We start from the raw sequence: 26373 nt of genomic DNA on the forward strand, positions 1-26373 counted from the left end.
ATAGTTCTACAGTATATGGTGCAAAATAAAGGTTATTTGACTTGTAACCATAATGGAACCATTTTTGGTGCTTTATGGAACCTTTTTTTAAGGTTCTTTTAAGAAACATACTAAAATGGTTCGAAATGGAACCTGTATGGTGCTATACATAACCCTTTCTTAAGGTTCTATAAATAACCATTAAAAGGGTTCCACTAAGGTTAGAACACTTTGGGGCTACTGCATATGGAGCCCTTTTTTATGATTATTTTTATAACCTTTATGGAGAATGGTTCTAGAAAGAAAGTAATTTTTTAGAACCATACAGGTTTTTTAATTCTGGTTTAATAGCCATATTATACTCTGTTGTTAAAATTCCATAGGTTTTATTATTGTGTTTATTAAGAAGTTGAATCAGGTGACCTAGCTCTGGAACGGCTATGGGTCCCCGAGGAGAGAATTGAGAACTACTCACTTAGTCAACGGTTCTCATTTGACACAAGGCCAACTATAAGTCTTTCAAAATACATTGTCACTGGCATTGTAATAGCATAACACATCAGATTAGATCAACTGGAATGACACTCTCACAATTGAACAAAAAGATCTGTACGCAAACTACGCCCTAAAATATTTGAATGAGCCACCTCCCCTACATTTTAACTTTCACTAAATAGGAAATAACCCTTTTGAACTGCAAAGAACCATTAAAGGGCTCAAAGGGTTTTTTGGGTCAGTATGTTTTTTTTCTTCTTTGGGTCAGTATGGTTCCACATAGAACCATCCCCCTTCCCAAAGAACCCTTGAGGAACCCTCATTTTTGTGTGTGTAGTGAGACACCACCTTACTTTTCTCACCAGAGAAAATCCTTTGAAAATAATTTGAATAATGCAACTTGTTTTCCACCAACTCAGATGGTTGTTTGTTAGCATTGTCCCTCTTTTAACATGATGCATACAATCCAGTCTTACATCTTCCAGGTCTCTTGAATAGAAAAAACCTTTTTCTATTTTCGTTAAGTGGGAGACATCTGCTATGTTCCATCTTCAAACTGAATATCCATCTGTTATGCAGATGTTTTGAGGAAGCATGAGAATGCATTAAAGAATGAGTAGCAGCAGATCCACATACCATCCCACATTATTATCGAGTGAGGCTGAGGTGAGAGAATAAAGAGTATCTTCTGCGATGAAAGAACATACAGTGCATTCGGGAAAGTATTCAGACCCCTTCACTTTTCCCACATTTTGTTACATTACATCCTTATTCTAAAATTGATTTTTTTTTTTTATAAATCCTCATCAATCTCATCAATCTACACTACAAAGGGAAGCACAGCCGCGAGCTGCCCAGTGACACCAGCCTACCAGACGAGCTAAATCACTTCAATGCTCGCTTCGAGGCAAGCAACACTGAGGCATGCATGAGAGCATCAGCTGTTCCGGACGACTGTGTGATCATGCTCTCCGTAGCCGACGTGAGTAAGACCTTTTAACAGGTCAACATACACAAGGCTGCGGGGCCAGACGGATTACCAGGACGTGTGCTCCGAGCATGTGCTGACCAACTGGCAGGTGTCTTCACTGACATTTTCAACATGTCTGTAATATGACATAATTGAGTCTGTAATACCAACATGTTTCAAGCAGACCACCATAGTCCCTGTGCCCAAGAACACAAAGGCAACCTGCCTAAATGACTACAGACCCGTAGCACTTACGTCCGTGGCCATGAAGTGCTTTGAACGGTTGGTAATGGCTCACATCAACACCATTATCCCAGAAAACCTAGACCCACTCCAATTTGCATACCGCCCAAACAGATCCACAGATGATGCAATCTCTATTGCACTCCACACTGCCCTTTCCCACCTGGACAAAAGTAACAACTACGTGAGAATTCTGTTCATTGACTACAACTCAGTGTTCAACACCATAGTACCCTCAAAGCTCATCAATAAGCTAAGGATCCTGGGACTAAACACCTCCCTCTGCAACTGGATCCTGGACTTCCTGACGGGCCGCCCCCAGATGGTGAAGGTAGGTAGCAACACATCTGCCATGCTGATCCTCAACACTGGAGCTCCACAGGGGTGCGTGCTCAGTCCCCTCCTGTACTCCCTGTTCACCCAGGACTGCATGGCCAATCACGACTCCAACACCATCATTAAGTTTGCAGACGACACAACAGTGGTAGGCCTGATCACCGACATCGACGAGACAGCCTATAGGGAGGAGGTCAGAGGCCTGGCCGTGTGGTGCCAGAATAACAACCTATCCCTCAACGTAACCAAGACTAAGGAGATGATTGTGGACTACAGGAAAAGAGGGCCGAGCACGCCCCCATTCTCATCAACGGGGCTGTAGTGGAGCAGGTTGAGGGCTTCAAGTTCCTCGGTGTCCACATCTACAACAAACTAGAATGGTCCAAACACACCAAGACAGTCGTGAAGAGGGCACGACAAAGCCTATTACCCCTCAGGAGACTAAAAAGATTTGGCATGGGTCCTGAGATCGTCAAAAGGTTCTACAGCTGCAACATCGAGAGCATCCTGACTGGTTGCATCACTGCCTGGTACGGCAATTGCTCGGCCTCTGACCGCAAGGCACTACAGAGGGTAGTGCGTATGGCCCAGTACATCCCTGGGACTAAGCTGCCTGCCATCCAGGACCTCTACACCAGGCGGTGTCAGAGGAAGGCCCTAAAAATTGTCAAAGACCCCAGCCACCCCAGTCATAGACTGTCCTCTCTACTACCGCATAGCAAGCACTACCGGAGTGCCAAGTCTAGGACAAAAAGGCTTCTCAACAGTTTTTACCCCCAAGCCATAAGACTCCTGAACAGGTAATCAAATGGCTACCCGGACTATTTGCATTGTGTGCCCCCCCCCTCAACCCTTCCTTTTACGCTGCTGCTACTCTCTGTTTAACATATATACATTGTCACTTTAACTATACATTAATGTACATACTACCTCAATTGGGCCAAACAACCAGTGCTCCCGCACAGTGGCTAACCGGGCTATCTGCATTGTGTCCCGCCACCCACCACCCGCCAATCCCTCTTTTACGCTACTGCTACTCTCTGTTCATCATATATGCATAGTCACTTTAACCATATCTACATGTACATACTACCTCAATCAGCCTGACTAACCGGTGTCTGTATGTAGCCTCGCTATTATTCACCTAACACCTTTTTTGAACTAGAGCCTGTTCGGCGCACGTGACAAATAAACTTTGATTTGATTGATTTGATTTGATTTGAATACCCCATAATGACAAAGCAAAAACAGTTTTTTTGACATTTTTGCAAATGTATTAATAATAAAAAACTGAAATACCTTATTTACCTTATTTACAAGTATTCAGTCCCTTTGCTATGGGACTAGAAATTGAGCTCAGGTGCATCTTGTTTCCATTGGTCACGCTTTAGATGTTTCTACAACTTTATTGGAATCCACCTGTGGTAAATTCACTTGATTGGACATGATTTGGAATGGCACACACTTGTCTATATATAAGGTCCCACAGTTGACAGTGCATGTCAGAGCATAAACCGAGCCATGAGGTCGAAGGAACTATTCATAGAGCTCCGAGATTTGTGTAGAGGCACAGATCTGGGGAAGGGTACCAAAACATTTCTGCAGCATTGAAGGTCACCAAGAACACAGTGGCCTCCATTATTCTTAAATGGAAGAAGTTTGGAACCACCAAGACTCTTCCTAGAGCTGGTCGCCCGGCCAAACTGAGCAATCGGGAGAGAAGGGACTTGGTCAGGGAGGTGACCAAGAACCCAATGGTCACTCTTACAGAGCTCCAGAGTTCCTCTGTGGAGATGGGAGAATCTTCCAGAGGGACAACCATCTCTGCATCACTCCACCCATCAGGCCTTTATGGTAGAGTGGCCAGACGAAAAACACTCCTCAGTAAAAGGCACATGATAGCCCAGCCCGCTTGGAGTTTGAAAAAACACACCTAAAGGACTCTGCACATGAGAAACTCTTTGGCCTGAAAGCCAAGCATCACGTCTGGAGGAAACCTGGCACCATCCCTACGGTGAAACATGGTGGTGGCAGCATCATGCTGTGGCGATGTTTTTCAGTGGCAGGGACTGAGAGACTAGTCAGGATCGAAGGAAAGATGAACAGAGCAAAGTACAGAGAGACCCTTGATGAAAACCTGCTCCAGAGCGCTCAGGGCCTTAGACTGAGGTGAACGTTCACCTTCCAACAGGACAATGACTCTAAGCACACAGCCAAGACAATACAGGAGTGGCTTCGGGACAAGTCTCTGAATGTCAGGCTTTGTAGGCTCTCTGGTCAAAGTCAAAGGTTATCCAAGTTGGCTACTCTTCTATTTACTCCCTCTTCTTCTTCTGATGTCAATTTCAAAGGGAAAGTGACATAAACAGATTTGTATTATATCATGGCACTGGTGGTGTTATGAGTGCTTGTGGTGTTATGAAGGCTTCATGGAAGTCCCACCTATAATGTTCCCTTCGGATTTTCTGTTGTGTCATGCCATTAACAGACATGGTTTATAACAAATGGAAATACCACAATACACAAAACCCACACAGAAGGACAAATGTCAATTTATAACTACAAAATCATCACAACGAGAGATGGTTTTGCACTGTAATAGATGAGCCCGCAAAGGCATCAAACAAGCTCCAGATTTCCTCATATTTTTTCTCTTTATTGAGTTACACTACCATCTGAGTGGCTAATTCTGTTTGCTGACACATATTTGAATAGTCTGCCTCATCCTTAGAGAAGTACAGTTAGTGAAAAGTTAACATGCCAAAAGAGTGCTTCTGACAGTCCCCGTGGCTCCCAGACACATCCAATGCTGCCAGAGGAAGTCCGTACGATTTTGGAAGCCCACTCTGTCCACAACCATTCTCATCTAGAATGAACCAGAGGGTCCCATCGCATGCCAATCGACAAAAACAACTGCAAAGACCTGACATCAGAATACACTCCAACATGTCGAATATTAAATAAGCAAAAAGATAAATATATTTATTTCAGTTAAAAAATAAAGAAAATCAATCTATAGGTTATTGTCTTCAATAAACACTGCAATATTGAGCTGAACGCAGTTCAGGGAGAATATGTCTGAGTTTCTTGCTGAAGCAAAAAACGTTTTTTTCTTGGGATAGCTAGCTAGCATCAAACTGAGGTTGGCATTGGCTCCTCTTTGAATTTAAAACATTACATTTACTCAAACTAGAAACAGCAAATACTGCATCTAATCACAATGGAGAAATGTGCAACTGAAATGTGCACAGAGCACATGTTTACTTTACTTAGCTTTGCTTGGCAGAAAGGCTCATACCTGCTTGTGAAATCATGTGGCAGATATCCATATTTGGTCATATTGATCACTATAGCAACTGGAGGCATTTCATGAATCCTGAAATATCTAAAAGCCATCCATCCGCTCCAATTATAGGTCAATTTCTCCACCCCGGCAATCAAATGAAGTAGTCAGTTCCAGAAATGAATGAGAATTCATTCTACAAATCTAAGAGAGGAAAATTATTTTACCAAAGCTATCCTCACAGTCACAGTAAAGGGAATTGGTACAAAGTAAATTCAATAACTTACAGCGTAGACTATAGCAAAATGATGCAACCAGAGATAGGGGGGTAAATAAAGCCCAACAGTGGGATACACTGCAGGCTTATTCATGTGCACCCTCATTACAAGCCTATCGCTGTGACCTTACAATAGTGCCCCAAGTGAACAGCAACTAAGAGAGGAGATATAACACTGTCAAGTGCCATTAACTTTTTTTTATACCACAGCTACAACACAAGGTAGAGAGAAGCATATTTGCCAGAGGAATGTGGAATTGTCATTTCAGAGAAATATTAACATGCAGTTTTCCAACAGAACAACAGCAATCTCTGTTGAATAGTATCCAAAGGATCGAGAAGCATTTCCTACAGATGATAACTGTGATATTCTCAATGACATTAAGTATTTTGTGAAATATCCCAGCTATAGACAGACATGACAAGTTTACTGCGTGTCTTTGTATACATTAAACATTTCTACATGTGTACCATTGTGCTTCATGTGTCAAGATAATTGCTATGCAGTTTAGACATAATGTTTCTCAATTTAGTGTAGACTTGGCTGATCCTAACCTCTTCTTTTTAAATGTTCTTAATGTACACACTTGACTAGTGTACTGTGCATGACAAAACTAAATATCACTTCTATCTACTACAGTGTAGGTAACTCACAATAAAAAGTAATATAACAGAGAACCGAAACCGTAATTTTGATTATTAGGCTATACAGCAATTGCTGCAACAACCACCTCTTTGGAATATCCAAGGCTTAATCTGAAAGGAACTGGGGCTTGTATAATAGTCCAACTTTCTTTGACAATCACAGTGGTGTGAAAAAAGTTTTTTTGCATACAAAATATAGTATATCCGGAAAGGAAATAATTAACAGATAAACTATAAAAGATCAACCATATTATGAATCTTTAACAATTACTCCAGCTTAAAATAAGTTGTATATCCTCGGGCTCTGAATGAACTTATTCTCATGCCACTTAAAAGCTCATAAAGCCGACATTGACACACAACAGCATTGACATGTTTTCATGCGGATGGTTCAGTGTTTTTCTGGAATTGTTCTCATCAATTTGAGCCAGCTCTATACCCTACCATCAGCAAAGCGATGTGCAGTGACAGCTCAGAAGACATGTGTGGGATGATTGTCTTCTAATGCTATAGCGATCAGCCTACAATCAATATAATATTGCATTAAAACAGACATAATTTACATAGGCGTCAAGCCAATGCCACTGTGGATATAGCCCCCAAGTCGGTGCCGTAGCCGCTCATAATACATTGAGAGGGTGGGGGGGAAGCAGTACCCTCCATATGTGTCGTTAATTAAATGAAACATATTGCCATCATTTAGTGTCGTGGTACTCACACGCATGTGTGACGGAGAAGCTGTTGGATGATTCGAGGTTGTCTACATTATAATTGAGATGGAAAGGTTTCTCCGTCACATTTTGATTGGTATTATACAGCTGAACAGCGAATCTGAAGGCGCTGTGCTCCTGCACTGTAGAGCGCATAAAAAGCCCACCTAGAAACGAAAGAGGAGAGGAGAATGGGAAGAATTGCATAGCTTAGTTCCTCATATTCTGTTTCATGAAAACATAGTATGACATCAATATCGGACCTTATATATTATTTTCTATCACTGACGACAAATGATAAGTCCTATTTTACGCACCTAGGTATTTGACATTACTATCTGGATGAGCATCGCTTTACCGGGAATAAACATCAACCAATTCATTCTACTGTGATTCATTTGTTAATGTATCATCTATATTGCCCAGTGAAGTGGTGGAAAGTTCTGCATGAAGATACTTAAATAGGCAAGTATGTGCAACTTTTGGTGATTTATTTTACCCTCCCCCCACTCTTAAGCGCATTGTTTCTCTTAGCTAGTCTACCTCTACTTAGGGTATGACTGATGAACTTGACAATGAATTATGCAAATAATAATCAGTGCAAATAAAGTCAGCACCACACGAGCTTTTAATGTACATTTATCTCGTTTTCTTTTTAGGCTAAAGAAAAAACATATTAGCAATTTCAAAAATAACTTACCTATATTTATCTGGTTTGGAAACGCTCCATGCGATTTACCAAAAAGCCACACAAAAAAAAGGACAGTCGCTATTATGCGATGCCCCATTTTATCAGACCTCTGAATTTAACTCCTCAAACGAATCTGATATAGGAAAACCATGTAGGTACACAAGCCTATTCGCAGAGAAAATCCACCAGATGTGCAAGGACCTCTCAGCCTCTCACTGTGGACTACGAGTGACATACATTGAACTGCGAGCCGAACTGCAGCAGAGCGAATCTTCTTCCGTTGAGAAAAAAGGCACAGACTTTCTCAAAGATGGTTGCGGAGCGAGAAGATTATATTTTTGTGAATAAGGATCCAATTGAGCCAGCAGGGGGACGTTGATTATACTTGATCTGACGTTCAATTATAACAGCATCCTCGCCATGCCGCCACTGCAGACATGTGGGCTGGGAAGAATCAGCGCGGGCACAGCTATACAGTGTTTGTCTGCATGGTGCACAGACAAAGCGAGTCCAGATATGATGGTATCTACTCTGTAGTCAAGTGGGCTAGTTGAGGGAAAGTGACATTTTTGGTATTCTTTAATGCATGTTCTATAGCCTATCTGGTGAAGATGTAATGATTCTACATGAAAAAATAAGCATTAGGCTATGTGATTTTCCAAAATTTATGACAGTTATATTAAATGAATGCCAGGCAAATTGGTGACCATTTCATCTCCTGTGTAATTGGTCTCTGGAGATATTCCTGAAGACATCACAAGTTTTTATCTCCTGAACTAATAACCCTGTAAGTAACCCAGGCCCAGCCCAGGTGTTAGGTAGACTTCAAGTCCTATGAGTCAGTCAAATATATTTCCCATCAAAATAGTTCCTATGACAATGAAAGTGAATGAGTGCCACTTCAGGTTTTCATTAAAATAATTCCTCCCATGATTGCAGTTGTCTGCGCTGCCTGTCAGTATCTTTGGAGCGAATGTGATTGAGTCTGTCAGTTATTCATTCTGGGGTTACTGTGTAATGTGAAACAGGTGCTGCTGCAGCGCCCCATCAGACCCACGCCATCCAACCCCTTTTCATCAAGCCCGACTGTGCCTCCAGTCACAGGCAGGCACCAAGAGAAAAGGGATGTGATGTTCCATCCTGGGGAGTGAAATCCCTCCCAGCGCTGGAGAGTTCTCGCCTCCAGCAGGTTGGAAATGTTCATTAGTATTGCAGCGGAGTTGCACACTGCTGCTTGCTGAGGGACTTAGTGCAGTTATAAAGGTATCAAACATCTTCTAAAACCTCTATACAGTACATACAGTAGCATACAGCCACTCACTACACTAAGTATGCAAAACATGAAGAACACCTACTCTTTCCATGACATACACAGACCAGGTGAATCAAGGTGAAAGCTATGATCCCTTATTGATGTGTACATGAAGGGAATGAGACAGGTTAAATAAAAAAAATTAAGCCTTGAGACAATTTAGACCTATATTGTGTATGTGTGCCATTAAGAGGGTGAATAGGCAAGGCAAAATATTTAAGTGCCTTTGAATGGGGTACGGTAGTAGGTGCCAGGCGCACCGGTGTGTGTCAAGAACTGCAACGCTGCTGTTTTTTTTAACGCTCAACAGTTTCCCGTGTGTATCAACAATTATCCACCACCCAAAGGACATCCAGCCAACTTGACACAACTGTTTGGAAGCAACGAAGTCAATGTGGGCCAGCATCCCTGTTGAACGTTTTTGACACCTTGTAGTGTCAATGCCCTGATGAATTGAGGCTGGGTGGGGGGAGGGGGGGGGGGTGCAACTAAATATTAGGAATGTTTGGTATACTCAGTGTATACTGCAGTTCATGTGATCCTTCAAAACAATGATAATTCACACTCTAGCTCAGCTATATCAACCCACTGTAGCCTGGCTATGAATAAGAAGATATAGATGACATTATTGAAGCTCTTTGTTCAGAGAGTCAGTGTGTACTGTTGGAGAGCCAAAGGCAAGTCAGCTAATCATTACCGCTTTCTGTTAGGAAGAGGCCGATGCAGACCCAGCCTAGCAGAACAGGTCAGACTGTATTGACCCAGATTAATCAGAGAGATTTAATGCTTGGCATTACAACTCTGATGTTAATTTACAGTTAACTCACTGTACTAGGGCCAGAGCAGTGGTGCTGTGCTGCACAAATGTTGGGTGATTTCCTTCCAGGAGCAAAAGTGATTTTGCTTTAGAACATGTACACTGGGTGTACAAAACATTAGGAACACCACCCAAATGACATCCAGCCAACTTGACACAACTGTGGGAAGCATCGGAGTCAACATGGGCCAGCATCCCTGTGGAACGCTTTTGACACCTTGTAGATTCCAGGCCCCAATGAAATAAGGCTGTTCTGAAGGAAAAAGGGTGTGTAACTCAATATTAGGAAGGTGTACACTCTGTGCCTCTGTAAGACCTCACAGATTTGATGAACTACACAATCAACTTTTGGCTCGGCTGTGTACAATTATTAAATTTGTTCCTGTGCGCTCAAAAACAAACTCAGACTTAATTTGACTGAGCTTGTGGCAAAGCCTGTGCTTTACGTTCACTGAGGTGTGTATGTTATCATGATGAGAGCCATCAGAGACAAACTCATCCAGATATAATATACAGGACCACTCTGAAATGAACCGTTGAAAGGAGAATGGTGAGGTGATGATGATGATGATGCTACTACGTCTGAAACATCTCAGCAGGGAAGAATAGGGAGAACAAGGAAACCACGGTCAAGCTAAATAAAATGGGAAGGGAAAGGAGAAGAGTGGAGCAAGAGGAGATGAGACAGGCAGTCAGGAGGAGATGAGACAGGCAGTCAGGGGGAGATGAGACAGGCAGTCAGGAGGAGATGAGACAGGCAGTCAGGGGGAGATGAGACAGGCAGTCAGGGGGAGATGAGACAGGCAGTCAGGAGGAGATGAGACAGGCAGTCAGGAGGAGATGAGACAGGCAGTCAGGGGGAGATGAGACAGGCAGTCAGGGGGAGATGAGACAGGCAGTCAGGGGGAGATGAGACAGGCAGTCAGGGGGAGATGAGACAGGCAGTCAGGGGGAGATGAGACAGGCAGTCAGGGGGAGATGAGACAGGCAGTCAGGGGGAGATGAGACAGGCAGTCAGGAGGAGATGAGACAGGCAGTCAGGGGGAGATGAGACAGGCAGTCAGGGGGAGATGAGACAGGCAGTCAGGGGGAGATGAGACAGGCAGTCAGGAGGAGATGAGACAGGCAGTCAGGAGGAGATGAGACAGGCAGTCAGGAGGAGATGAGACAGGCAGTCAGGAGGAGATGAGACAGGCAGTCAGGAGGAGATGAGACAGGCAGTCAGGAGGAGATGAGACAGGCAGTCAGGGGGAGATGAGACAGGCAGTCAGGAGGAGATGAGACAGGCAGTCAGGGGGAGATGAGACAGGCAGTCAGGGGGAGATGAGACAGGCAGTCAGGAGGAGATGAGACAGGCAGTCAGGAGGAGATGAGACAGGCAGTCAGGAGGAGATGAGACAGGCAGTCAGGAGGAGATGAGACAGGCAGTCAGGAGGAGATAAGACAGGCAGTCAGGGGGAGATGAGACAGGCAGTCAGGGGAGATGAGACAGGCAGTCAGGGGGAGATGAGACAGGCAGTCAGGGGGAGATGCAGCATGACACTAAGGCCTGTCTGTGCTCACACACTCTCTGAAGACATGAAAATGTGGTTAAGTTTTTTAAACAATGAGCAGCCAGCTGAGTATTCTTTCCATGCAATAGTGAATTCACGATCTAAATCAGGGATGGGCAACTTTGATTGGGGTTAGGGCCACAAAAAATCTGAACTCATCATTGGGGGCCGCATCGTGCAATTCTACACATTTTGCCATGGGGTGTAGAGAAAATGTTGAAGCTAGTTTGCTTCAATTATACACATTTTGCCATGGGGCGGAGAGAAGATTTGGGAATTTTATAACTAATTTCATGCACATTTTTACTATTTATAGTTCATTTTGTGCAATTGTACTCCTTTTGCCATGCGGCGGAGAGGAACATTAGCAGTTTTACAGCTCGTTTCATGCAATTCTACTAACTTTGTCATAGAGTGGAGAGAAATGTTTGCAGTTTTGAATATGATATCTGAGTGAGGCTGACTAACAAAATCAATGGGGGCACCTGGGGCTCTAATTGGACCTTGATTACTACAAGTTTAGAAAGCTGGTCTCTAGACTAATTTACTAATCTAAAACATTTTAGCTGACATGGGCTAATTGAGTGGCTATCAGTGACTGACATACTGTAACAAGAGAAAAACTATTGAAGCACAACCAAATTTCGAAATTGCATCTTGTGTATTCTACTTCGCAACAGTAAGTTGAAACCCTGACTGAGTTCTCTTCAAAATGGAGGCCTGCGGGCCGCTGTTGTCCATCACTGATCTAAATGTGTTTACTGTTGGTGTTTCATTACTTGTTGCTATGTACTTTTATTATCTGCTACATTTTAAAAAGAGATTCGGTGCAGACAAGCGCCTATTATGCTAGCCTGAGACATTTTCTTCAAACTATCCTAAGCATGCAAAGAAGGCTGCATATCTCTGGCGAAGCTAGCTTTTCATCATATTATAATGAAACACACACGCACACGTATGCGCGAGCACACACACACACAATTTGTGTGTGTATTCAACAAGACCCCATTGAGTGTAAATGCTAGTGGGCCATTCCAGCACCTCCTAAGGAATTTAAGTGAACATGCTATTCAGACACTGTAGACCATATGGCGAGTACAATTAGTGGCATCTCCCCAAAGATAGCTTTATTCAGCTCTGTGATGACGTCACACAAACAAAGCATATCCCCAGGCTACATACTGTCGCAGGGAACTATTTTATTTTCTTTAAATGTTAATATGTTTTATTTAATCCCAGTTTACCAACAGAAGAGACACACACATGTCATCATCCATAGAGATGCAGTAAGAACGTCACCACTATTTAACAGATCTCTACCACCATGTTTGTCTGGTAACCTTATTTCTGCCTGCTGGGGGCCTGACTGGTTGGTGGAGACATTAGTAGATTTGTAATCATCAGAAGTTATATTTTATATATATACAGTTGAAGTCGGAAGTTTACATACACCTTAGCCAAATAAATTTTAACTCCGTTTTTCATATAATAATAGTAGAGAGAATTAAATACGTATTTCAGCTTTTATTTTTTTCTTCACATTCCGAGTGAGTCAGAAGTTTACATACACTCAATTAGTATTTGGTAGCATTGCATTTAAATTGTTTAACTTGGGTCAAACGTTTTGGATAGCCTTCCACAAGCTTCCCACAAAATAGTTGGGTGAATTTTGGCCATTCCTCCTGACAGAGCTGGTGTAACAGAGTCAGTTTTGTAGGCCTCCTTGCTCGCACACGCTTTTTCAGTTCTGCCCACACATTTTCTATAGGATTGAGGTCAGGGCTTTGTGATGGCCACTCCAATACCTTGACTTTGTTGTCCTTAAGCCATTTTGCCACAACTTTGGAAGTATGCTTTGGGTCATTGTCCGTTTGGAAGACCCATTTGCGACCAAGCTTTAACTTCCTGACTGATGTCTTGAGATGTTGCTTCAATGTATCCACATAATTCTCTTTCCTCATGATGCCATCTATTTTGTGAAGTGCACCAGCCCCTCCTGCAGCAAAGCACCCCACAACATGATGCTGCCACCCCCGTGCTTCACAGTTGGGATGGTGTTCTTCGGCTTGCAAGCCTCCACCTTTTTTCCTCCAAACATAATGAGGGTCATTATGGCCAAACAGTTCTATTTTTGTTTCATCAGACCAGAGGACATTTCTCCAAAAAGAACACTCTTTATCCTCATGTGCAGTTGCAAACCGTAGTCTGGCTTTTCAATTGTGGTTTTGTAGCAGTGGCTTCTTCCTTGCCGAGCAGCCCTTCAGGTTATGTCGATATAGGACTTGTTTTACTTTGGATATAGATACTTTTTGTACCTGTTTCCTCCAGCATCTTCACAAGGTCATTTGCTGTTGTTCTGGAATTGATTTGCACTTAATCTCTAGGAGACAGAACGTGTCTCCTTCCTGAGCGGTATGACGGATGCGTGGTCCCATGGTGTTTATACTTGCGTACTATTATTTGTACAGATGAATGTGGTACCTTCAGGCGTTTAGAAATTGCTCCCAAGGATGAACTAGACTTGTGGAGGTCTACAATTTTTTTCTGAGGTCTTGGCTGATTTCAAGTTTGAAGGTAGGCCTTGAAATACATCCACAGGTACACCCCCAATTGACTGAAATTATGTCAATTAGCCTATCAAAATCTTTTAAATCCATGACATCATTGTCTGGAATTTTCCAAACTGTTTAAAGGCACAGTCAACTTAGGGTATGTAAACTTCTGACCCACTGGAATTGTGATACAGTGAATTAGGAGTGAAATAATCTGTCTGTAAACAATTGTTGGAAAAATTGCTTGTGTCATGCACAAAGTAGATGTCCTAACCGACTTGCCAAAACTATAGTTTGTTAACAAGAAATTTGTGGAGTGGTTGAAAAATTAGTTTTAATGACTTCAACCTAAGTGTATGTAAACTTCCGACTTCAACTGTATATATATATATTTTACCCCCTTTTTCTCCCCGATTTCATGATATCCAATTGCGATACACTTACGATCTTGTCTCATCGCTGCAACTCCCAACGGGCTCGGGAGAGGCAAAGGTCGAGTCATGCGTCCTCCGAAACATGACCCGCCAAACTTCTTAACGCCCGCACCAATGTGTCGGAGGAAACACTGTTCAACTGACGACCGAAGTCAGCCTGCAGGTGCCCGGCCCGCCATAAAGAGTCAGTAGAACGCGATGAGCCAAGTAAAGCCCCCCCGGCCAAACCCTCCCCTAACCCAGACAAAGCTGGGCCAATTGTGCGCTACCCTATGGGACTCCTGGTCACGGCCAGTTATGTACCACAGCCTGGGATCAAACCCGGGTCTGTGGTGACACTGCGATGCAGTTTCTTAGACTACTGCGCCACTCGGGAGGCAATCCTCAGGAGTTTGATCATAAGCTGTCTCCACGGTAAGACTTTGTGTGCAGGGTAGTATTTTCTTTAGGGATATGTGATTCTTAAAAGCAGTGGCCACATTTCATCTCTTCAGTGAGTGCTTCGGATCTCCAACACATAGCCAAATCCCTGTTCCAGGAAATTACATCTAATACGTCATTGACTCAGCTTGTCAATATAAAGCTGTCAATATAGATTAAGTGAGATGTTGTTTTCCTTTGGTAATGGTTTGTTAGAACCCACGGAATTACACACAAATTGTAAACCTGAAGAAGTGGACTGGCCTATGCAGCCAGCCAGGCAAATGCATTGTTCCGTATTTGCACTGTGACCAGAGTGCAAACCATTACAGTCAGACTGAGACCCATCTGGAATCTATAGAAATTAAATCCAGATAAAGTAATTTTACTTCCTACTTGTTTCTCCAGCTGGTTTCTTCTAAATCATTTGCCTTTTCATTTAATGGATTATGTCATGTAATGGAATGAGATTGTAGATTAGGGGTGGACATACAGTATGTTTGCTATATTTGTCAACTTGTTTAACCATTGTTGAAGCAACTGTTTGTGATAAGATACGGCTCACAGAAAAGCAGTTGACATAAAGAAAACATACAAATCTTTTTTCTGTCTGCATTCCTGGCTTGAATGTGCTGCCTGTGTGTCTGAGGATGAAGGCTTGCTTATTTCACATCGTGTGTTTTGCCTTTCATTACCCTGTGAAATTGGATGTAGGCCTTGCTAGGCATGTGACTGTTCGCAGCGGTTCAACGTTTTACATTCAAGTCCACATTAGGGCCAAAGCCTGCCAGAGAAACTGGCAAGTGCACAGCAGAAGTGCTCTGATGCATGAGCAGCCTAATTTTCCTCAGGCAAATTAGGGTTGGCGTTGGCTAATTAAAGATGAAAAATCCACTGGTAAACAATGTCTCTCTATTTAAACAGTGCACAGTGGATCGATCTCCTGTCATACAGTTGAGCTTCGGTATTAGAGATTAAGAGAAGAGAGCATGTGATGTAGTCTGATGGCGGGCCGTCCAGCAGAGCAGAATATGACCCACGTATTTATTTTTTTATGCCACTTTTGTTTGGTTTGTTTCAGAGAGAAAGACATGCAAAGACGGGAAAGTCATAGTAGTAGCCTACTGCATCTTAAAAACGCCTTAAATCCATAGAATCAACAAATACTGTCATAGATGTCCTAATGCTGAGTTCATGTGTCTAATAGTCAATTGTACAGTTTGTTGCATGTACCTATTACACGGATGGATTTACTTTTCTGTTCCCCTGATACCTCAATCAAATGTATTTCAATCAATCAAATGTATTTATAAGGCCCTTTTTACATCAGCCTGAGTTTAACATTAATATTATGGTATATTTTGTCTTTGACAGTATAACAACAAGAGGAGCAAAAACAAGTTATGTCCAGACTTATGTTATGTCCTCTGTTTAGGGTACTGTAGTGAAAGGTCAGAGGATAAAATAACACATTGAAGCAGATGAAGGGCTGCGGTTTGGATTCCTCTCAGTCTCTGAAACTCCTATAAACTCCTCTGGCAAATGATCTGGACTCAGTTATGTTCCTTCACTAAAGTGCTCAGAAAAAAATATCACATTTTCACTTTCCACAAAATATAAAAAAAATTTGTGCCAAGAAGATGATAAAGCTGGCCACTAGGTTGTTATTGACAAAATGTGTTGCCTTTTCGCCATTTATCCCATCGCTGGCAATGCCCGGATTTCAGGAGTGAAGGCCTCAGGCTTATGCACTAATGTTCAGTCTCATGTATTCCACCCCAGGACTTGACAGACTGAGACTGAGAAAATTGGGGAGGATTCTGAAAAATACTTTTCACAAGTATCCTGGCTCGTCTGTACAACCTACCGGTATTCGATTTGGAATACTCGCTCGCAAAATAGCACAAATGAAAGTCAAATGTCAAGGCATATTCCATTGCCAAGAATATATTCTATATTTTATCAGTAGTGCTGCCAGGAAATGTGCTGGTAATGTTCTGGAAATGTCAAAACTGTGAGGTAACTGTGAGGTAAGCTAAGTGCATGCATATTGTCACAGCTATGTATACTATAGTATGTATAAGAGGGCAAAGAGCACGGGAAGTGCTCTCTCTCTCTCTCAATAATTCAATAGAAACAACAGAGCAAATGTGTCTTGTGAGATGCTGCCTCACACTCTTTTGATTAGGACATCAGCATGAGAGATGGCTATACCGTTGCATACAGATAGTGCTGCGTTTCAGCAGGGCCAGAAACGGGGTGGCAGCTTGCCAACACGTTTCTCAGCATCCAGCCAAGTGGAGAAAAGCCAGCCACAGGTGTGCCCTATCAGGACACTTGTTTGGTTACACAGCTCAAAGTAATCACTATGTTACACCTGGTCTTCAGAAGAGCTGTGGAGCAGCTCTCACATCTGTGCTGGGGAGACAGCAGAGAGCTTAATGAAGGAGTCCTGGAGTAGTCCTTCATGGAAGCAATGGAATCAACCTAAGGGATTGTATACCAGCCTAATGACATGGCACTGTTATAACCATTGGCCGATAGCTTATGTCAATCTTGCTTACAGGTAGTTTGTTAGATCATTTGACATCACAGTAGACACGGGCTGATATTGTAGCTGTAATATCATGGTTATTTCAGAGTTGTAAAGGCTGATGATGGCCAGGTGGATCAAGCAAAGTGTTATCTAGATGTCAAATGGGGCTGAATTAAATGCCAGCCCTGGAATCTGCCTAGATGTCTTATAACAAGCACTGTTGTATTACTGTTATTGAGTCATATACAGTACCAGTTGAAAGGTTTGGACACACCTACTCATTCAAGGGTTTTTGTTTATTTCTTTTATTTTCTACATTGTAGAAAAGTTGTGACGACATCAAAACACATATGGAATCATATAGTAATCAAAAAACTGTTAAACAAATCTAAATATATTTTCTATTTGAGATTCTTCAAAGTAGCCACCCTTTGCACACTCTTGGTATTTTCTCAACCAGCTTCAATTGGAATTATTTTCCAACAGTCTTGAAGGAGTTCCCACATATGCTGAGCACTTGTTGGCTGCTTGTTCTTCACTCTGCAGTCCAACTCATCCCAAACCATCTCAATTGGGTTGAAGTCGGGTGATTGTGGAGGCCAAGTCATCTCATGCAGCACTCCATAACGCTCCTTTCTTGGTTAAATAGCCCTTACACAGCCTGAAGGTGTGTTGGGTCATTGTCCTGTTGAAAAACACGTGATAGTCCCACTAAGCGCAAACCAGATGGGATGGCGTTCACCTACTCTGCGTCTCACAAAGACACAGTGGTTGGAACCAAAGATCTCACATTTGGACTCATCAGACCAAAGGACAGATTTCCACCGGTCTAATGTCCATTCCTTGTTTCTTGGCCCTAGCAAGTCTCTTCTTATTATTGGTGACTTTTAGTAGTGGTTTCTTTTCAGCAATTTGACCATGAAGGCCTGATTCACGCAGTATCCTCTGAACAATTGATGTTGAGATGTGTCTGTTACTTGAACTCTGTGAAGCATTTATTTGGGCTGCAATCTGATGGGCAGTTAACTCTAATGAACTTATCCTCTGCAGCAGAGGTAACTCTGGGTCTTCCTTTCCTGTGGCGGTCCTCATGAGAGCCAGTTTAATCATAGCGCTTGATGGTTTTTGCGACTGCACTTGAAGAAACTTTCAAAGTTCTTGAAATGTTCCGTATTGACTGACCTTCATGTCTTAAAGTAATGATGGACTGTCGTTTCTCTTTGCTTATTTGAGCTGTTCTTGCCATAATATGGACTTGGTCTTTTACCAAATAGGGCTATCGTCTGTATACCACCCCTCCTACCTGGGGCGGTAGGTAGCCTAGTAGTTAAAGCTTTGGCCCAGTAACCAAAAGGTTGCGAGATTGAATTCCAGAGCTGACAAGGTAAAAATCTGTTGTTCTGACCCTCAACAAGGCAGTTAACCCACTGTTCCTAGGCTGTCATTGTAAATAAGAATTTGTTCTTAACTTACTTGCCTAGTTAAATAAAGGTTAAATAAAAAATACCTTGACACAACACAACTGATTGGCACAAATTAACTTTTAACAAGGCGCACCTGTTAATTGAAATGCATTCCAGGCTCCATTCTCATGAAGCCGGTTGAGAGAATACCAAGCGTGTGCAAAGCTGTAATCAAGGCAAAGGTTGGCTATTTTGAATAATCTCAAATATAAAAGATATATTGATTTGTTTAACACTTTTTTGGTTACTACATGATTTCATGTGTCATTTCATAGTTTTGATGTCTTCACTATTATTCAACAATGTAGAAAATAGTAAAAAATAAATAAAAACCATGGAATGAGTAGGTGTGTCCAAACTTTTGACCGGTACTGTATATATACACACTGAAGAATATAAGAATATAAACTCAACATGCAACAATTTCAAAGATTTGACTGAGTTACAGTTCATATAAGAAATCAGTCAATTGAAATAAATTCCTTAGGCCCTAATCTATGGATTTCACGACTGGGATACAGACATACTGTACATCTATTGGTCACAGATACCTTTAGAAAAAAGATAGGGGCATGGATCAGAAAACCCGTCTGTATCTGGTGTGACCACCATTTGCCTCATGCAGCGTGACACATCTCCTTCACATAAAGTTGATCAGGCTGTGGAATGTTGTCCCACTTCTCTTTAATGGTTGTGCGAAGTTGCTGGATGTTTTGGCGGGACCTGGAACACGCTGTCATACATGTCGATCCAGAGCATCCCAAACAGGCTCAAATGGTGACATGTCTGGTGAATATGCTGGCCATGGAAGAACTGATACATTTTCAGCTTCCAGGAATTATGTACAGATCCTTGCGACATGCTGAAGAATTAGGTGATGGCAGTGAATGAATGGCACAATAATGAGCCTCAGGATCTCGTCACGGTATCTCTGTGCATTCAAATTGCCAATGATAAAATGCAATTGTGTTTGTTGTCTGTAGCTAATGCTGGCCCATACCAAAACCCCACCGCCACCATGGGGCACTCTGTTCACAATGTTGACATCAGCAAACCGCTTGCCCACCAGAAGCCATGGATTACAGGCAACATCCGCATCGAGCTACACAGGATTAAGATTGAATCCTACAACACCGGCTCTGAAGCTCGTCGGATGTGGCACGGCTTGAAAACTATTACGGACTACAAAGGGAAACCCAGGCGCGAGCTGCCCAGTGACGCGAGCCTACCAGATGAGCTAAATGCCTTTTATGCTCGCTTCGAGGCAAGCAACCCTGAAGCATGCACGAGAGCACCAGCTGTTCTGGATGACTGTGTGATAAAGTTCTCGGTAAACGATGTGAGCAAGACCTTTAAACAGGTCAACATTCACAAAACCGCAGGGCCAGATGGATTACCAGGACGTGTACTCAAAGCATGCGCGGACCAACTGGCAAGTGTCTTCACTGATATTTTCAACCTCTCCCTGACTGAGTCTGTAATACCTACAAGTTTCAAGCAGACCACCATAGTCCCTGTGCCCAAGGAAGCGAAGGTAACCTGCCTAAATTATCATGCCCCGTAGCACCCACGTCGGTAGCCATGAAGTGCTTTGAAAGGCTGGTCATGGCTCACATCAACAGCATCTTCCCGGATAACCTAGACCCACTCCAATTCGCATACCGCCCCAACAGATCCACAGATGACGCAATCTCAATCGCACTCCGCACTGCCCTTTCCCACCTGGACAAAAGGAACACCTATGTGAGAATGCTGTTCATTGACTACATCTCAGCGTTCAACACCATAATGCCATCGAAGCTCATCACTAAGTTAAGGATCCTGGGACTAAACACCTCTCTCTGCAACTGGATCCTGGACTTCCTGACGAGCCGCCCCCAGGTGGTAAGGGTAGGCAAAAACACGTCTACCACGCTGATCCTCAACACTGGGGCCCCTCAGGGGTGTGTACTTAGTCGCCTCCTGAACTCCCTGTTCACCCACGACTACGTGCACACACAACAGTGGTAGGCCTGATCACAGACAACAATGAGACAGCCTATAGGGAGGTGGTCAGAGACCTAACAGTGTGGTGCCAGGACAACAACCTCTCCCTCAATGTGAGCAAGACAAAGGAGCTGATCGTGGACTACAGGAAAAGGCTTGCCGAACAGGCCCCCATTAACCTCAACGGGGCTGTAGTGGAGAGGGTCGAGAGTTTCATGTTCCTTGGTGTCCACATCACCAACAATCTATCATGGTCTAAATACACCAAGACAGTCGTGAAGAGTGCACGACAAAACCTTTTCCCCCTCAGGAGACTGAAAAGATTTGGCATGGGTCCCCAGATCCTCAAAAAGTTATACAGCTGCATCATCGAGAGCATCCTGACCGGTTGCATCACCGCCTGGTAAGACGCTACAGAGGGTAGTGTGTATGGCCCAGTACATCACTGGGGCCAAGCTTCCTGCAATCCAGGACCTACAGTTGAAGTCGGAAGTTTACATATACCTTAGCCAAATACATTTAAACTCAGTTTTTCACAATTCCTGGCATTTAATTCTAGTAAAAATTCCCTGTCTTAGCACAGTTAGGATCACCACTTTATTTAAAGAATGTGAAATGTCAGAATAATAGTAGAGAGAATGATTTATTTCAGCTTTTATTTATTTATTCACATTCCTGGTGGGTCTGAAGTTTACATACACTCAAATAGTATTTGGTAGCATTGCCTTTAAATTGTTTAACCTGGGTCAAATGTTTCGGGTAGCTGCTCCAGTTTCAACTGTTCTGCCTGTGGCTATGGAATCCTGAACTGTTCACCTGTCCCAGACCTGCTGTTTTCAACTCTCTAGAGACTGCAGGAGCGGTAGAGATAAAAAAAAAGCCAACTGACATTGACTATGAAAAGCCAATTGACTATGAAAAGCCAACTGACATTTACTCCTGAGGTGCTGACCTGTTGCACCCTCGACAAGAAATGTGATTATTATTATTTGACCCTGCTGGTCATCTATGAACATCTGAACATCTTGGCCATGTTCTGTTATAATCTCCACCCGGCACAGCCAGAAGAGGACTGGCCACCCCTCATAGCCTGGTTCCTCTCTAGGTTTCTTCCTAGGTTCTGGCCTTCCTAGGGAGTTTTTCCTAGCCCATGTGCTTCTACACCTGCATTGCTTGCTGTTTGGGGTTTTAGGCTGGGTTTCTGTACAGCACTTTGTGACATCCGCTGATGTAAGAAGGGCTTTATAAATACATTTGATTGATTGATTGATGGTCATTATGACCAAACAGTTCTATTTTTGTTTCATCACACCAGAGGACATTTCTTCAGAAAGTACGATCTTTGTCCCCATGTGCAGTTGCAAACCGTAGTCTGGCTTTTCTATGGCGGTGTCACGTTCCTGACCTGTTTTCTATTGTTTTGTATGTGTTTAGTTGGTCAGGACGTGAGCTGGGTGGGAATTCTATGTTGTGTGTCTAGTTTGTCTGTTTCTATGTCAGCCTAGTGTCGGTTCTCAATCAGAGACAGATGGTAGTCGTTGTCTCTGATTGAGACTCATATATAGGAGGCTTGTTTTGTGTTGGGATTTTGTGAGTGTTTGTTACCTGTCTCTGTGTTTGTGTTCTGCACCAGATAGGTCTGTATCGGTTTTGCACATTTGTTATTTTGTATGTTGTTTGTAGTGTTTCACTTGTGTTTGTATTAGACATGTTTAACACTAGCCGCGCTGCACTTTGGTCCTCTCCTTCACCCCTGGAAGAAAACCTTTACAGGCGGTTTTGGAGCAGTGGCTTCTTCCTTGCTGAGCGGCCTTTCAGGTTATGTCGATATAGGACTTGTTTTACTGTGGATATAGATACTTTTGGACCTGTTTCCTCCAGCATCTTCACAAGGTCCTTTGCTGTTGTTCTGGGATTGATTTGCACTTTTCGCACCAAAGTACGTTCATCTCTAGGAGACAGAACACATCTCCGTCCTGAGCGGTATGACGGCTGCGTGGTCCAATGGTGTTTATACTTGCGTACTATTGTTTGTACAGATGAACATGGTACCTTCAGGCGTTTGGAAATTTCTCCCAAGGATGAACCAGACTTGTGGAGGTCTACAATTATTTTTTTGAGGTCTTGGCTGATTTCTTTTGATTTTCACATCATGTTAAGCAAAGAGGCACTGAGTTTGAAGGTAGGCCTTGAAATACATCCACATGTACACCTCCAATTGACTCAAATGATGTCAATTAGCCTGTCAGAAGCTTCTGAGGCCATGACATCATTTTATGGAATTTTCCAAACTGTTTAAAGGCACAGTCAACTTAGTGTATGTAAACTTCTGACCCACTGGAATTGTGATACAGTGAATTATAAGTTAAATAATCTGTCTGTAAACAATTGTTGGAAAAATTACTTGTGTCATGCACAAAGTAGATGTCCTAACCGACTCAAAACTATAGTTTGTTAACAAGAATTTTGTGGAGTGGTTGAAAAACGAGTTTTAATGATTCCAACCTAAGTGTATGTAAACTTCCGACTTCAAATGTATATAATAGAGGAAATCCCATAAAATTGTCAGAGACTCCAGTCACCCAAGTCATAGACTGTTGTCTCTGCTACTGCACGGCAAGTGGTACTGGAGCACCAAGTCTAGGACCAAAAGGTTCCTCAACAGCTTCTACCCCCAAACCATAAGACTGCTGAACAATTCATCAAATGGCCACCGGACTATTACATTGACCCCCCCCCCCCCCCCCCCCACACCCAATTTGTTTTGTACACTGCTGCTACTCACTGTTTATTATCTATGCATAGTCACTTCACCCTTACCTACATGTACAAATGACCTCTAACCTATACCCCCTCACACTAACTCGGTCCTGATACCGCCTGTATATAGCCTCGTTACTGTTATGTTATTGTGTTACTTTTTTATTATTTTTTACTTTAGTTTATTTGGTAAATATTTTTTTAACTCTTCTTGAACTGCATTGTTGGTTAAGGGCTTGTATTTGGCGTGTATGACAAATAACTTTGATTTGATTTGAATCGACGGTTTGTTACTTCCTGGCAGAAGGAAGGCACTGATTGTCCTCCGCACCATTTCTCAGTATTTTTTAATAGAGGGGCAATTGGAAGGATGCAATTGTCTTGAACAACATCAACTCCCTCTTTAATTCATACAGCATCCTCTAATGGAAGAGAAACTGCCACTACATGGTACAGTTCCATTTGACAGCAAGATATACTGGCAATTTAGCTCTAATTGCAGATGAATAGGAATATCTACAGTAATGCAGTATAACTACCACTGTGTCTTTTAAAGTAATGAGAATAGCTCAGAATATCACATACGTTGGAGAGCTATTTTATCCTGTACTAGCATGCTGGTAACTACAAGGAGCTAAGGTGCTGCAGCACAGATTAATATTAAAGGTAATTTGATTCAGTCTTCAGCTGGAGAAAATCCCACCGGCCAAGTGTCAGTGCTTATAGAGTGGAGCAAATTAGCCTGGCAATTTTAATTAGCGATGCTCTGCTTCTAAAGCATCCCACCGTCTCTCTCTTCCTCTTGATGAGATATCCACTGTGCACATACTGTAGAAAAACTGTAAAAGAAGAAAAATCGTGAGTCACAAAAGGAGGAGCTGTATACATGGGAAAGGTGGTAAAGGGTGTTGTTCCCAATTTCCGGGTGAATCTAAGAACATTTTGGTGGGGTAATTAAACTGAGCAAGCTTCAAAAGACTCCTGATAAGAGGACGTACTGTAGCCTTATAGCTGGGAGATAAACTAGGTCTGGTTGTACTGCTGCTTATTACAGCTCAGAAGTTACCATGATCCCGATTCAGTGTAGTTGTAACGGCAGTCGTAATCCTCCTCCTCGGACGAGGAGAGGCGAGAAGGATCGGACCAATACGCAGAGTGGTTAGTTTCCATAGTGATTTAATAATTAACAAAAACAATATGCGAAACAAAATTGTAAGTCGCTCTGGATAAGAGCGTCTGCTAAATGACTTAAATGTAAATGTAAAATAACTACCGTGACAGTCCTGTGTGGCGAAACACTGACACAAGAACAAACACCCACAAAACACACGTGAAACCCCGGCTGCCTTAGTATGATTCTCAATCAAGGACAACGATTGACAGCTGCCTCTGATTGAGAATCATACCAGGCCGAACAAAAAACCCCAACATAGAAAATCACACATAGACAGCCCACCCCAACTCACGCCCTGACCAACTAAATAAATACAAGAAAAAGGAAAAACAGGTCAGGAACGTGACAGTAGTGTTAAATGGCTATGTTTTGAATAGGATATACAGTACCTGTCAAAAGTATGAACACATTCAAGGGTTTTTCTTTATTTTCACTATTTTCTACATGGTACAATAATAGTGAATACATCAAAACTATGAAATAACACATACTGTATGGAATCATGCAGGAACCAAAAAAGTGTTAAACAAATCAAAATCCAGGCTGTATCTCATCCGGCCGTGATTGTTTGGGGTCACTTAGAAATGTGTCACGACTTCCACCAAAGTTTATCCCTCTCCTTGTTCGGGCGGCGTTCGGCGGTCGAAGTCACCGACTTTCTAGCCATCGCTGATCCTCTTTTCATTTTACTTTGGTTTTGTCTTGTCTTGTATCACAGCTGGTTTCAATCCCATCAATTACATGGTGTCTATTTAACCCTCTGTTCCCCCCACATGTGTTTGTCGGTGATTGTTATTTGTAGTGTTTGTGCACGTTTGTCCTGGCGTGCGTAGGGTATTGTACCCATTTGTTATATTTGTTATGTTTCCCGGTGAGTTTTTGTTTAATAAACTGCGCCGCCAGTACGCACCCCCTTACAGAATCACCGACCCAACTATGGAGTCAGCAGGAGCAGGTACCCCGGTTACAGAGGTGGAGGAGCGCGTCCAGGAGCCCGCAGCAATGCTTCACCATCTTGGCACCGCCAAGGACCGCGTTGTCCGAATTATGGACCGCTGGGAGAGACAGGGAGTTCTTCCAGCGCCTCCACCAGCACACCCGGGGTCTTCTCTGAGCGCCCCTTTTCCATCTGGTTCCAGTGGGATTCGTCTCTCCCTGCCCCAGGAGTACGATGGAGAGGCTGCGAACTGCCAGGGGTTCCTGCTTCAACTGGAGCTATACCTGGCCACCGTCCACACGGCTCCATTGGACCGTGAGAGGGTGTCCGCCCTCGTCTCGTGCCTCACCGGGAAAGCCCTGGAGTGGGCCAATGCCGTGTGGAGAGAGGGAGATGCAGCGTTGGACCAGTTTGAGGAGTCACCATCTGTGGCCGCAGAGGTCACACTGCCGGTCGGTGCCGGGTTGGTTCTTCTTCGGATCGAGGCAGCAGGCAGGGCGCTCTGGCGTCACCCCAGTTGAGCCGGCACCATTCTCACCCAGAGCCCTCTGTTGCACATATGTTTGTGTCTGTCACTTTCCCTGAGTTTTCCCCGCATTCCCAGCACAAGGCGCTCGTCGATTCAGGCGCGGCTGGTCATTTTATTGATAAAGCTTTAGCCCATAGTTTAGGGATCCCCATTGTTCCTGTGGATGTGCCCTTCCCCGTTCACGCCTTAGATATTCGACCATTAGGGTCAGGAATGATTAGGGAGGTCACCGCTCATTTGGGCATGGTGACGCAGGGGGGTAATACGGAGA

General features: G+C 43.2%; 1 protein-coding gene across 7 annotated transcripts in view; it reads right to left on the bottom strand.

The window, feature by feature from the left end:
• LOC129816556 (glutamate receptor 3-like) overlaps positions 1-8272 on the bottom strand; it is a 114652-nt gene extending 106380 nt beyond the window's left edge. For 2 of the 7 annotated variants that reach the window (XM_055871178.1, XM_055871157.1), the window contains exons 1-2: positions 7639-8169; positions 6947-7105 (exon numbers count right to left, since the gene is read on the bottom strand). In XM_055871178.1, coding sequence (XP_055727153.1) covers positions 6947-7105; positions 7639-7726 — 247 coding nt within the window. In that variant the 5' untranslated portion in view covers positions 7727-8169. Of the gene's footprint in view, positions 1-6946; positions 7106-7638 lie in introns of all 7 variants that reach the window. The other 5 variants (XM_055871168.1, XM_055871147.1, XR_008753571.1 and 2 more) reach the window with 4 other exon arrangements.
• Positions 8273-26373: the final 18101 nt, after the last annotated feature.

This window comes from Salvelinus fontinalis, chromosome 2 (assembly GCF_029448725.1).
Source record: "Salvelinus fontinalis isolate EN_2023a chromosome 2, ASM2944872v1, whole genome shotgun sequence".
Taxonomy (NCBI): Eukaryota; Metazoa; Chordata; class Actinopteri; order Salmoniformes; family Salmonidae; genus Salvelinus; species Salvelinus fontinalis.